Source organism: Myotis nattereri, assembly GCF_964212035.1.
Source record: "Myotis nattereri genome assembly, chromosome: 18".
Classification (NCBI taxonomy): domain Eukaryota; kingdom Metazoa; phylum Chordata; class Mammalia; order Chiroptera; family Vespertilionidae; genus Myotis; species Myotis nattereri.
In genome coordinates this window covers 34346580-34359717 of record NC_138093.1, presented here as the reverse complement: position 1 = coordinate 34359717, position 13138 = coordinate 34346580, and the positions used below count along the sequence as shown (strand labels likewise).

The 13138-nt window shown below is 55.7% G+C and overlaps 1 protein-coding gene and 1 long non-coding RNA gene across 3 annotated transcripts in view; one reads left to right on the top strand and one right to left on the bottom strand.

The window, feature by feature from the left end:
• Positions 1-4267: 4267 nt before the first annotated feature.
• Positions 4268-6649, bottom strand: LOC308534092. The gene is made up of 3 exons (XR_013997154.1): positions 6546-6649; positions 4590-4693; positions 4268-4347 (listed from the first exon to the last, which is right to left on the bottom strand). It is a non-coding gene; the product is annotated as an uncharacterized lncRNA (long non-coding RNA).
• MFSD4A (major facilitator superfamily domain containing 4A) overlaps positions 6438-13138 on the top strand; it is a 25949-nt gene continuing 19248 nt past the window's right edge. Inside the window, exon 1 of one of the 2 annotated variants that reach the window (XM_081112388.1) lies at positions 6438-6716. In XM_081112388.1, coding sequence (XP_080968514.1) covers positions 6487-6716 — 230 coding nt within the window. In that variant the 5' untranslated portion in view covers positions 6438-6486. The remainder of the gene's footprint in view (positions 6717-13138) is intronic. The other variant, XM_081112387.1, reaches the window with a different exon arrangement.

Sequence of the window (13138 nt, the reverse complement as noted above, 5' to 3'; positions counted from 1 at the left end):
AGACGACCCAATTTAAATTTTTTTATGTTTTTATTTTTTAAAGGCGAGAGAGAAACACCAGTTGGCTGCCTCCCGCACGCGCCCCTACTGGGGATCAAACCCACACCCTTCAGTGCACAGGACGACACTCCAACCAACTGAACTACACTGGCCAGGGCCAGACAACACAATTTTAAAAGTAGATAGAAGCCCCGCCAGCGTGGCTCCGTGGTTGAGCTTTGACCTATGAACCAGGAGGTCATGGTTTGATTCCCAGTCAGGGCACATGCCCAGGTTGTGGGCCTGACCCCCAGTATGGGGTGTGCAGAAGGCAGCCGATCAATGATTCTCTCTCATCATTGATGTTTCTTTTCACTGAGGCTAACCTTACATATATTACAGTGCCACGTGCACTGTGGGCTGCTTAGACTGCTGGGAATCCTGCTATAGTTCTAGGAGCCACACTGTATTTTTGTTAATCCTCCCCTGAGGATATTTTCCCATTGATCCTTAGAGTAGAAGGGAGGGGGAGAGTCAGAGAGAGACATGGATGTGAGACAGACACGTGGATTGGTTGCCTCCTGCATGCGCTCCGACTGGGGCCAGGGATCGAGCCTGAGGCTGAGGTATGTGCCCTTGACGGGAACTGAACCTGAGAGCCTTCAGTCCACGGGCCAACACCTGAGCCAAACCGGTCACTGCCGATGAAAGCATGACATGATGGTGAGAAAAAGATGCCGAAGGGTCTGGAACACACGGTAAATGAGGAGTGGCTGAGAGCGGTGGAGAGCGTGTCGGTGGGAGTCAAACAGAGGAGGAGCACGAGGAATGTTTTCAGATAGCGAGTGGCTGGCTCTCAGGAATGGGAACTAGACGTTCCCCTTTGTGGCTCTAGAGCAGTGACTCTCAAACCCCAGCTGCACCGAGGCCCCTGGAGGGTTTATTAGCGCAGAACCCGAGCCGCACCCCCAGAGTGTCTGACCCAGCCGGTCCGGGGCAGACCGGGGACCTGCATTTCTCACAAGTTCCCAGGACACGCTGATGCCGCCGCCGGTCCAGCACCACACTCCGCTTGCCACTGTCCCACGGTCCACACCACCCAGCGAGGCAGTTTGTCCTGCTGTGAAGGAGGGGGGAGGAGCAAGAGTGGAGGCAAGACGAAGAGGAGGTAAAGGAGGAGGAAGGGGAGGGAGAGGAGGAGGAGGAGGGGAAAGAGAAGAATTCTTTCTGGAGAACCTGGTGTGTCAGCCCCTGTGTTACACACTGTGTCTACATTTTCTCAATTATTCTCCCCATTTTAGTGGGGGAGGGAGCTGAGCCTGTTTTTCACGGGCCTCATGGGTCTCTCTGACTCCATCCAACGCTGAAGGTGAGGCTGGGCGGCTACCTGCCGGGATGCTGTAAATGGAATTCTGTTTCTCGGTGGGAGATGGCACTAGATCATCTCAGAAGTTAGACTGGCTTCAGCCGGCACTTTTAAGCACTCACACATATTCAGCACCAACTAAATGCCAGGTATTCTGCAACATTCCCTCGGGAGATGTGTGGCCACCAAGCTGATTCTCAAGATGCCTTGGTGCGTCTCACCTGCCTGTCTCTCCTCTCTTCCTTGCCACCCCCTCTCTCTCCAGGCGGGCTGAAAGCTTGGTTCACCCGGATATTGAAAAGGAGGCCCTTTGTGCACACACCCAGCCCTCCTGTTTGCATTCCCATGGGGTAGGGCGGCTGCTTCATCCGGTGCAGTCCTCGGCACCAAGCTGTCTGCCACCTGCCCCGTGCCAGCCTTAGAGAGAGCGTGCCAATCCACTCTCCACACCCTGGGCAGCGAGGCAGTGACGTGGGGGCTGAGAAGACAAAAATCTGGAGTTGGAGGAGGGGCGGCCTTGTGCCCCCGAATGGCCAGGGGAACGGCAGAATGTGCTTGGTGACCTTGAACTAGAGACTTCGCTCTACTGCGCCTGCCTGGCCTCCTGAGGGTCTGGCAAGCAGCGCCTCGAGGGTCCTGGGGACGGAGGGCGGGCCCCTGGCCACTTAAAGGGGCCCACGAGGCTGCGATGACCAGACCTTTTCTCTTTGTTCTTTTTTATATTGAAGGTGCTCAATTCTAACAGCAACAGTGAGAGGATAAAATGTACATGAGGGGTTTGCCCACGAAGGAATTTGGGCAGCTGTGTTGCACGTAGAAGGATCGTGGTGAGGGTATCCGGCTCTTATTTCGCCTGCTTTATATTATCTTGTTTGCTTTCTCCTTGAGAATTTCCAGGATGTGGATCACCTGTCAGTGGCCCAAGAAGTGCTGCTGCTTTATTGCTAAGCAACTTCCAGGTGTAAGTGAAAGCACCTCTCTATAGTGTGAACACCTCTCCCCCAGGAGTCACCCCCTTCCCCCCCCCCCCCCCCCCGCACCCAGCGAAGAGCAAACCCCTGGCCCTGGAGGGGCAGCAGGACGCATCACTAGCAATGGCTCAGGCTGGCAGCCCTGAGGAGGGGCCTGGGAAGGTGGGAGAAAGCTTTCCAGAGGAGGTGACCTTTGAGGCAAATGAACCGATTTCAGCTGGCAAGAGTTGAGCACCTGTCACTCCTACAGCTCCTTTCCTCCAACCCATTCAGTCTTTCCATATCTGCTCCCAGAGCTTGAGGGGCAGGAATCATTCCCTTCCAATTTACAAGGAGGGAAATCAGAGTATGACAAAAGGACCAGGCAAGGTTGTGACTTTTAAAAATTTTTTTATCCTCACTTGAGGATATATTTTCCAATGATTTTTTAAAATATATTTTATTGATTTTTCACAGAGAGGAAGGGAGAGGGACAGAGTTAGAAACATCGATGAGAGAGAAATATCGATCAGCTGCCTCCTGCACACTCCCGACTGGGTATGTGCCTGCAACCAAGGTACATGCCCCTGACCAGAATCAAACCTGGGACCCTTGAGTCCGCAGGCCGACACTTTATCCACTGAGCCAAACCGGTTAGGGCTCCATTGATTTTTTAGGGAGAGTAGAAGGGAGCAAACACTTCTAGTATGTGGTGGGAGGGGGAGAGAAACATCCATCTGAGAGGGACACATCGATTGGTTGCCTCCTGTGTGCACCCCAACCGAGGCCGGGGATCAACCCTGCAACCAAGGTACGTGTGCCCTAGACCAGGAATGGAACCTGCATCCCTTTGGTGTGCAGGCTGATGCTCTAACCACTGAGCACCACGGGCCAGGGCCAAGGTTATGGCTTCCTAATTGAATGGTAACCACAGGGTGCCCAGCTAGGGCTAGAGATTTGAATACAAGGCACAAAGGAAATATAGGGCAGCCTCTGCCCTTGGAAACTTGCTTTCATTGGCAAATAAGATATGTCAATAAAGCACTAAGAAAAATTGTAAAGATGTTGTGCAAATAGTTCACTTCCCCAGCTGTTTATCCAGCACTCTATGTGCAGGTATTTTGTGAGACACCTGGGCAGGGGCGGGGAAGTGTTGGAAATACAGGTAAATACAGTCCCAGCTCTTCAGGACTCACTGGCCTCAGGGGAGGCAGGGTAGTGGGAAGAGGCAGCTAACAGTTGGTGGAATACTGGATGAGGCAAAGTATGTTTACACTTGTGAGCACACAAAACACAGTTTATTCTTGTATTATTATTTATTAATCACTGGAGGCCCGGTGTGTGGATTCTCACACATTGAAAGCAAATTAATTAGAAGGTAGCCAGTGGGGTGGGACTGGGCGAGATGGGCCAGACACTCCCTGGAGCCAACTCCCGCGGTCCCTCCCTGGCCGGCCACACCTGGGGCGACGCCAGGGCTCGAAGGGCGTCTGTGTAGTGAGCGGGGTCCCTCCAGCAGGTGGGGTCCCTCGGCCTGGCCTGCGGGCATCGGGCTGAAACCCGCAGCCTGACATCCCCTGAGGGATCCCGGAGTGCGAGAGGGCACTCTGCAAAGTTGCTGTCGCTCAGCAGCTCCTGCGTTGAGCATCTGCCCCCTGGTGATCAGTGTGCGTCATAGCTACCGACCGGTCAGCCATTGGCCGGTTGCTTAGCCTTTTATATATAGAGATTGTATTATTTTCCATATGAACCACTGTAAGCCTGCTTCTGCCCACCCTGTATGATAGCTGACACTGTGAAGACAGTAGGGGGGCAAGAGGTAAGTCTGGAGCTCCTTGGAATTTGGGGTTTGGGAAGAATTTTTCTGGGAAAAGTTCCTGGAGGAGGTGGACAATGGGATGATGCTGGAAAATAGTGACACAGGGAAGGAGAAGGAAAGAGAAGAAGCAAGACTTTTTACGTACTTATCCTTCAGATCCAGTTCAGCAATCACCTCCTCCATGAAGCCTTCCCAGGCAAAATGGGACTCTTCTCCAGGAACTCAGAGCACCCCTAGTATAGAATGTATCTCATTGCTGTCCTTGCTTCCTTATGGCTTTTTCAACTCAAAGCCCCCCCCCCCCCCCAAAAAAAAAGAAGAAGAAAGGAAAGAAAAAAGGAAGGCTTTTGATTGCAGTGGGGCTGGGTATTGCACCCACCATAGTCTGTTTACAATTTTATTGAAATATAACTCACCTACAGGAAAGGGCACCAGTCATAAGCTTACAGCCCAGCGAGCAATGCAATATGCTTACCTGTGTGAAACCACCACCCAGATCAAGTCACAGGAGTTTTTAGTGGCCCAGACCCCGCAGGCTGCCCTTCCGTTCACAGGTCGCTGCCGCTGTGGCCCGAGGAGCTGAGCCAGTAGACAGCCGTAGGAAATTAGGAAAGGATTTCAGGAGTTTGGGCTGCAGGAGCCAAGAGCTGGGGCGAGGTCATTATTTGTGAGAAGGACTAACAGGGCAGGAGCCACTAGACGTCCTATAGGTGGCAGTGGGGAGCCACAGGGAGGCGCATTTCAGTTAAACATGAAACGCTTCCTACCACAGTGCCGACCCCCAGGAAATGATAAGGTTCCCATTAATAAAAGGTACCCGTCTGGAATAGGGCTGACAAACCTTTATCAGTGATGATGGGGAGGGGCGGGGGGAGGAAGGGGGGTGGGTGGGAGACTTGACTGGAGATGGCTCCCTCCAACTCTGAGCTGCTGACTCCGGAATTCTGCGACAGTAGCTCAGAAGACTCAATCAAACGCTGTGGTTATGAATTGTTCGTTGTTGTTTTTTCCAGAGGAGACGTTTTTAAGCACAAGTACTTCGAGGCCCTCCCTTATCAGGGCTGAATAAGTAACTATCATCACCTACAAGCCAGCTGAGCCAGGGACCTCAGGGCTCCCCTCCCTGGTGCTCACCGTCTGGGGGTGGGGGGTGGGGAGTGGGGGGGCAGATGCCGGGGGCGGGGGGCACACTGGGACCAGGGGGCAGCACCTGCAAGAGAAGCAGGTTGTCCCGATTTCATTCCAAGTTGTCACGGGGGCACCACAACCTCCTCAGCCCTTTTAGCCCTGGTCCCCCCGGGGCGGGGGGTGGGGGGGGCGAGTGGGCATGAATAATGGCTCCCACAACCACCAGAACTCCAGGGCAGGGGTGGCCGTGCAGGGCCTCACTGCTCTGCCTCCCGGGAACAATGCAGGGCCAGTGACCGGGCTCAGGGGCAGGACCACACCAGCACCACCAGCCCTGGGACCACCTGGGCTGAGGGACCGCCTGTGTCCCAGCACTCCCACCTGGAGGCTAACATTCCTTCCGGCTTTTCCCAGCAAGACAGGAATTTCCCCCAGAACCCTCTTCTCCCCTAGAGGGTTGTTTCCAGATTTCTCCTGGGATTCCCCAGGTCCCCACCCTCCCCTTTCTGACCCCCTGCTCCCCCAGATAGGAAGGAGACAGTCCGGACCAGCATCCACCTCTTCCCCTCCCGCACCTGCCCAAGGAGCAAGGGGCGCCGGCAGGTGAGGGTGGCTGCGGGCCCTTCCTCTGCGCTCGGGGCGAGGATGGAGACTTCTAGGGCTTTCTGTCTGAAGGGTCCCATTGAAACCGTGAATACCCCCCCAAGAAAAAACATCGGCAGGAGCTTGTGCCTCCTGTGCAGAAGATGGGGGGCGCCGGCAGACTCTGAGTTCCGTCGGTGAGGCCTCTAGTTGAGGAGGGAGGCTGGGGGCTGGTGAATGCGGGAGGCGCCCTCCCAGCCGCTCGGCACACAGGACCCCTCGGGCCTCGGGGTGCCCGGCTCTCCAATGGGCGCTCGGGCCCCTCCAGGCCTGGGGGCTGCGTAGGGCGGCTGGCGGGACCCGGAGCGGGTGGGAGGAGGGCGGGGTGGAGAGCGGCTCCTGGTTGGTCCCCGCCGCGGGGGAGGGAGACTGTGGGTGCGGGAAGGACCGGGAGGCTGCACCGGACACGGAGCCCGCGGCCGCAGACCCGCCCCCGTCCCCCCACCCCCCACCCCCACCCCCACCCCCACCCCCACCCCCGGCCCAGGGGCGGGGCCCTCCCGGCCGGCCCTCCCGGCCCCTCCCCGGCGCTAGCCTCCCGGCCGGCCCTCCGCGGGCGGCACTCGGCACCGCGCGCCGCGCCGCAGCCGCCAGCCGGGGCCATGGGCTGCGACGGCCGCTTGTCGGGGCTGCTGCGCCGCCACCTGCTGCCCACGCTCACCTACTGGAGCGTCTTCTTCAGCTTCGGCCTGTGCATCGCCTTCCTGGGGCCCACGCTGCCGGACCTGCGCTGCCAGACGCACAGCTCGCTCGCCCAGATCTCCTGGGTCTTCTTCTCGCAGCAGCTCTGCCTCCTGCTGGGCAGCGTCCTCGGGGGCGTCTTCAAGCGGACGTGAGTGCGACCCTGCCCGGCCCGGCCCTGCCTGCCCACCGCCTGGCGCTGCGACCACCCCTCCCACTCTGCCCGCTGCGTGTCCCCCGCGCCTCCCACCCCCCGCCAGCTCTCCCGGAAAACTCTCCCCCGAGACTGGGTTGTTTATCGGCCTCCACTCACCCCCGGAGGGGTGCACCCAGCTCTCCCCGCTGCCCCCACCCACACCCCGGGGCAGAGGGGTGATGGAGTTTGCAGGGAGGGCCCTCCTGCGCGGGCCCGCGGTTTGTCAGGGGGTTGGAAGTGAGGTGGAAGGAGAACGGGAGTGTTCCCTCCGGCCGGCGAGGGGCCAGAGCAGGGCTGAGGCTCACCAAGCCCCTGGGGCGCGCTCCCGCCGCCCACCATCAGTTCAGATCGGCTGCCACAGGCTGTCGCGGGTCCCAGGTGGCACAGGCTCCAGGGTCCCGTGTGTTCCTGCTCCTGAGGGGCTGGGGGCCTTCCTGGAGGAGGAGGGCACCTGGAGGCAGAACCCTTTCACCTGCGGGACCTCCCTCCAGGGCCTGTAGGGCAGGCGCAGGTGTCTTACCTAGAGCCAGGTAAGGTGACCCTGTCCCTGTGCCAGGTCCCTTCCACTCCCTCGCCTTCCTGGCCTCTGCCCAGGGCTGGCCCTGGAGTGCCTGGCGTGGCCCCAGAGACTTCTTTTTGGATTTCATAGCAGAGCGTCCATCTCCTGCTGGAATTGGACGGGGCGCCTCCAGGGCGCCCTGTGGGGAGGTAGCAGGATCACTCTCCCGGTGCACCTGGGAGAGCAGAGCCAAAACTGGGGGTGGATGACTTGCAAGCCAGAAGCTGCTGGGAGATTTTTCTAGTCTCCGCGAGGGGCCGGCGGTTTCCTGGGTTGCATGGGCTGCATGGGCTGGAGCAGGCCCACAGCCTGGGAGCAAAACCACAGGAGGGGTCTCCCAGAGAAAGCTCTGGGGGGGGCTGCTCTGGGCCAAGGGCTACCCCTTTGGGCTCATTCCTAGAGGTATCCATGAGGGTAGGTTTTCCTGTCCACCTCACTTCCAGATCGGATGGAGAGGGGCACAGGTGTCGTACTTTAAACCACTTAAGTGACAAAACACGATCAGTTAGGGAGCAATTATCCCCACTACGAAATTCTCTTGTAAACGGAAGAATTCTCCTCTTAATAAGCAACCTCGCCTTGTGTATACTAATGTTTCTGTGGGTTTTGGACAGGATTGGGTGTATATGAGATTCAGAAAATCTTTAAAAGCATAAGATCCACTCCGATTCTGCCTAGGGGTGTTTTTTAATTTATTTTTAAAATTACATTGGACATCCAGTATTATATTAGTGTGAGGTGTACAATATAGTGGTTAGGCATTTATATACCTTGTCAACTGGTCACCCTGGTAAGCCTCGTACCCATCTGGCACCATACACAGACGTTAAAATATTCTTGACTATATTCCCTATGCTGTGTTTTCCAGCCGGGGCCTATTTTTATAACTGCAAATTCGGACTTCTTAGTCCTTTTTTCACCCATCCTCCTCAGCCTCCTTCCCATGTGGCAGCCATCAGTTTGTTCTCTGTCAGTTTATTTCTGTTTCGTTTGCTTGTGGGTTTTTTTTTTAGATTTCACATATAAGTGAAATCACCTGGTATTTGTCTTTTTCCGTCTGACTTATTTTACCTAGCAACATACCCTCTCGGTCCATCCAGGTTGTCACAAAAGGCAAGATTTCATTCATTGTTTGTGGCCGAGTAATATTCCATTGTATATATGTACCACCGCGTTTTCATCCACTTGTCTATTGGTGGGCACTTGGTTTGTTTCCATTTCTTGGCTGTCGTAAATACTGCTGCGGTCCATGTAGAGGTGCATCTATCTTTTCAAATTAGCGTTTTAGATTTCTAGGAGTGGCATTGCTGGTCATAGGGAAGTTCTATTTTTAATTTTTTTTGGAGGAACCTCCATGCTGTTTTTCATCCTGGCGGCACCAATTTGCAATCCCACCAGTTGTGCAGGAGGGTTCCCTTTTCTCCACGTCCTTGGCAACATTTGTTTGTTGGTTTATTGATGATCGCTCTTCTGACAGGTGGGAGGCAAACTGCGGCTCACAAGCCACATACGGCTCTTTGGCCCTTTGAGTGTGGCTCTTCCTAAGCCTTAGGAGTACCCTAATTAAGTTAATAACAATGTACCTACCTATATAGTTTAAGTTTAAAAAATTTGGCTCTCAAAAGAAATTTCAATCGTTGTACTGTTGATATTTGGCTCTGTTGACTAATGAGTTTGCCGACCACTGGCCCTAGAGTTTAATTAGAGACCTAGCAAGGTGTTTTTTTGGCTTTGTTCTCCTTTGCTAAGTATTTTGATTTGCAAACACTCCCTTACTTGCAACCTTTCCGTGCACTGAACCAAAAGGGGAATGAGTATCATTCTAAATGGCAGGTTGTTGTGCCGTCTTTGTGAGAGGGGCAGATACACGCCCGGGTGAGCCATCTCTTCCTCGCTGGCTCTGCACCTCCCTCAGGTTCCCTACTCAGCAGGGGGCTCTGAACAGGCAGTGGAAAGGGTCTTGCAGCAGGAAACCTACTCGCAGAAAAGAAAAGTGATCATGGCAACAATAATCACTAACTTCACTGAGCACTTACCCAGTGCCAGGCACTGCCCTTAGTACCTCGCTTGTATCAGCTCATGTAACCTTCACGACAACCCTGAAGAGAACTACTATTATTTCCATGTTTTGCAGAAGGAAGCTGAGGCACAAGAGGTTAAGAGGCTTGCCCTGGGCCCCACAGCTGTTAAGAGGCCTAGTCTGGGTGTGGACCCAGGCGTTTGTCTCTAGAACCAGAGACCTTAGAATGCCTCTTGCTCTATGAGTAGGTCATTTTCAACTCTGCGGGGTACAAGGTATACTCTGTACTCCTGGGCACAGGCATGGCTGACTCCCCTGGGAAGGAAACTGTGGGCCTCTGGGGCTTCCTGCTATAATCAGAGGGGTGGGGGTAGGGCAGGGCGGGTGGGATGGGAGGGAGGGGGGAGGGGGAGCAGGTCCTGGCAGTGTTTCGGGTTTAAATTCTGAACCTTAGTCCTTCCATCCCCAGGACAAAATGTTGCAAAGAACCCTCTCCTTTGGCTCAGAGCAAACAGTGGAAATGGAGGGATATCACAGGCTGGCCTGTATGTAAATGGCAGTCACCACCTCGCCAGGGCTGGGTAGCTCATCATGACTCCCCATCCTCCCCAGCCCCCCTCAGCAAACACAACCTCCACCAGCCCTGAAACCAGCCTCTAAAGCTTGATTCCTCGGGGCCTCCCCACCTCTCAGTTAAAGTGCTAACACCCTGCAAGTGCTTTTCAGCTTAAGTGATTACTGGCTTCTGCACAGGCTCCTGCTTGTCAGTGGGGGATTGGCTGAACCTTGCCGAGGGCCAGCTGTTGCAGAGGAGTGGGGCGAGCTCAGAGCCTTGGAGAGGAGAGTCCTGGCAGCTTCTTTCTCTAGGATTCCTGCTCAGTTCTGCCTGCTGTTTGCCCCAGACCCAGGGCCAGGGCTGAATAGTTTCTGGATGCCTCCGTAGGGACATGCATGGGAGGGACTGGGGTGTGGAAAGCCTTGGGTCTTAGAATGGGTGCAGGGGAGGAACCAGTGTGCACGCTGTTTGTTATCTATCTATCTATCTATCTATCTCTATTTCTCTTCTAGCAGAGAGAGATGTTGAAGGCCACCACATGCGGCCAAGAGGGAGAAGGGTGCACATTGGGGCCAGAAGAGCAGGAAATAGTTCATATAAAACGCACAGCCACCTGGTAGGCAGGGTGTGCAGGTATGTGCTTTGTCAGACAGGAAAGAGGAGGGGGTATTTAGACAACAGTTGAGAGTTCCTTTCCTGGTTTCCTGGGGACCTGTCTAACTACCCTGGGCAGTTTAGGGGACCCCTTTATCTGAAAGGCATCAGGGTAGGTGAGTGGGTTTCCGAGCTTCCCCGTCTCCTCCCAGCCTCACCTTGGCCTCTCCCCTGGATACACCCTGCTAACTGAAGCCTCATTGGGTCCTTCCCCCCTTTGCCCTATTCACTATCTCCTTCTCTACCTTTCTTTTTCTCTCAAATTCCTGCAAGTCCTGCCCTGCCCATGACCCAGCTCCAACTCCCTCCTGCCCCTTGCACAAGACCCAGTCTTCTGTGCAAGATTCCCCAGGCTGGGGAATCCTCAGACCTGCTTCCCCACAACGCTGGCCCCTGCGGGGACACAGTACGAAAGCCGGTTCCTTCCTCTAGTCTGGGCCCTCAGTTGGTCTCCCTTGGAGAGAGCCTGCGCCTCTCTCACCAGCAGCTTGTTCGCCTTGCAGCATGCCGCAACCCTACCAGGGGTCGGCCTGGTGTGCTTCTCGCTTTAAAGTCCATCTCACCACGGAGTTGCCGTGACCCAGCAGGTCCACTCCTGGGTGTGCGCCTCAAAGAAAAGAACTGGAAACATACGCGCCCCCCTCCCCCCAAAACCTGTCTACTCAGAGCATGTGCGTATTCAGAGCAGCATTAGTCAGCATCGCCAAAAAGTGGAAACAACCAAATGTCCATCCACAAAAGAGGCCAGCTAGAGGGGGGCCTCTTCTCCCCCGGCCCCTTCCTCCGTCATCGCCAGCCTGCCCTAGCTCCCAGGGGGGGCCCTGTCTCCTGGTTTCTTGTTGGGTCCATCTACACAGCCTACTACTCAGCCATAACAAGAATGAAGTGCTGGCATGCGCTTCAGCATGGAGGAACCTTGAAGCACTGTGCTGAGTGCACGAAGCCAGGCACAGGACATATTGTATGATTTCATTTCCACGAAAATGCGGAGCAGGACAATCTATCGCTCCAGAAAGTAGATTCCTCACCCAGGGCGTGCCCGGGCTGTGGAGATGGAGGGGAGTGCCTGCACATGGGCACGGCTTTCCTTTGGGGCCGATGGAAGCGCTGGAAACTTAGATTGTGGTCGTGGGCTTACAGCTCTGAACATATTCACAGCCAGTGAACTGTACACGTTGAATAGTTGAATGGGATGGTATGTAAAGTATAGATCAGTTTTTAAATGTAAAAACAATCTTCAGACTCATCCCTCATTCAACAAATACCTCTTGAGCCAGACCCTGTTTTGGGGGGTGAGCACCACAGACAAGGTCCCTGCTCTCCTGAGCCTGCATTCTGGAGGGTCATTCCAGTGGAACGAAGGAAATAAACAGAGTAAGGATGGAGATGAGCAGAAGTGGGGGAGAGTAACAGGGGTGGTCAGGGAAGGCCTCTCTGAGGAGGTGACGTTAGAGCTGACAGCTGAATGAGATAGTCACGTGCAAAGAACTGGGGGAGAGGCGTTCTAGGCCAACAGAACTTCAGGTCCAGCCAGTGTGTAAGAACACCCGTGGGAGCCCAGCCCCCACTGGGCCAGGGCACATCATTGGGTACAGAGTGTAGCCCGGCCTCAGGTTGGGGTTTCCTCCAGGTACCCTCAGCCATCACACAGAGCCCTGAACAAGCTGGGGTGTCTGTGCTGGGCTGACCCAGCTAGAGGGGGGCCTCTTCTCCCCCGGCCCCTTCCTCAGCCATTGCCCTGGCTGGAGCTGCAGTCTCCAGCCTGCCCTAGCTCCCAGGGGGAGCCCTTGTCCCAGGCCCCCACTCTTGTCGCGGGGGCTGCCCAGCTTTTCGGGGTGGATGGGTGCTGAGGATGCCTCTGACCCTCCTCGGTTCTGCATCCCGCCCCTCTGCCCTGGTCTTCAAGGCCGGAGATCATCCAGGGTAGGGGATCCCCGAGGCAAAATGTGAAGAGATGTCAGTGCCCCTCCTGGGGTCACTCATTGGAACCGGGGTCGCTCAGTCCGTGGTGACAAGGGGCAGTCATTCCCCCAACCCTGGGGAGTGGAAGGCGGGACAGGCTGCGGACACCTCGCTGCTTCAGTCCTCCTTGTTTTGAAGCCAAGCAGCCCCTTGACCACACAAAGCCACGTCAAGGTGATGGGTCACGTGTGCCCTCTGGGTAAGGCAGAGCACCTGGCCGACAGGGTCAGCAATATGCTCAAGGTCACCCAGCAAACTGGCAGGGTTGGCACCCCCAGGCGGGGCGGGGGAGGACGAGGACCTGGCTCCTTGCCCTCCCTCCCGTTCTCTTTAACCTTCCATGGGGAGCTGGTAATGAGTAACCTGGGCATTTCCCTGGCTCCCTAAGGACCGGCTCCCTGGACTGTCCACGCTGTTCCTGGGCCTGGGGCTCTTCCCATAACCAGCCTGACTTACCCTCTGAACCCAGGACGGGGGAGGGCAGACCAACGACACTGCACTGGCCTCTGCCAGGATTGGGAGTCAAGAAACTGGATCCTGGCTCGGCGTTACTCTGCCCTCCTTCCGTGTCCGGGCCTGGTTCCTGATCTGTAATATGAGGGGAGGCCTCCGAGGCCCTTGTCACT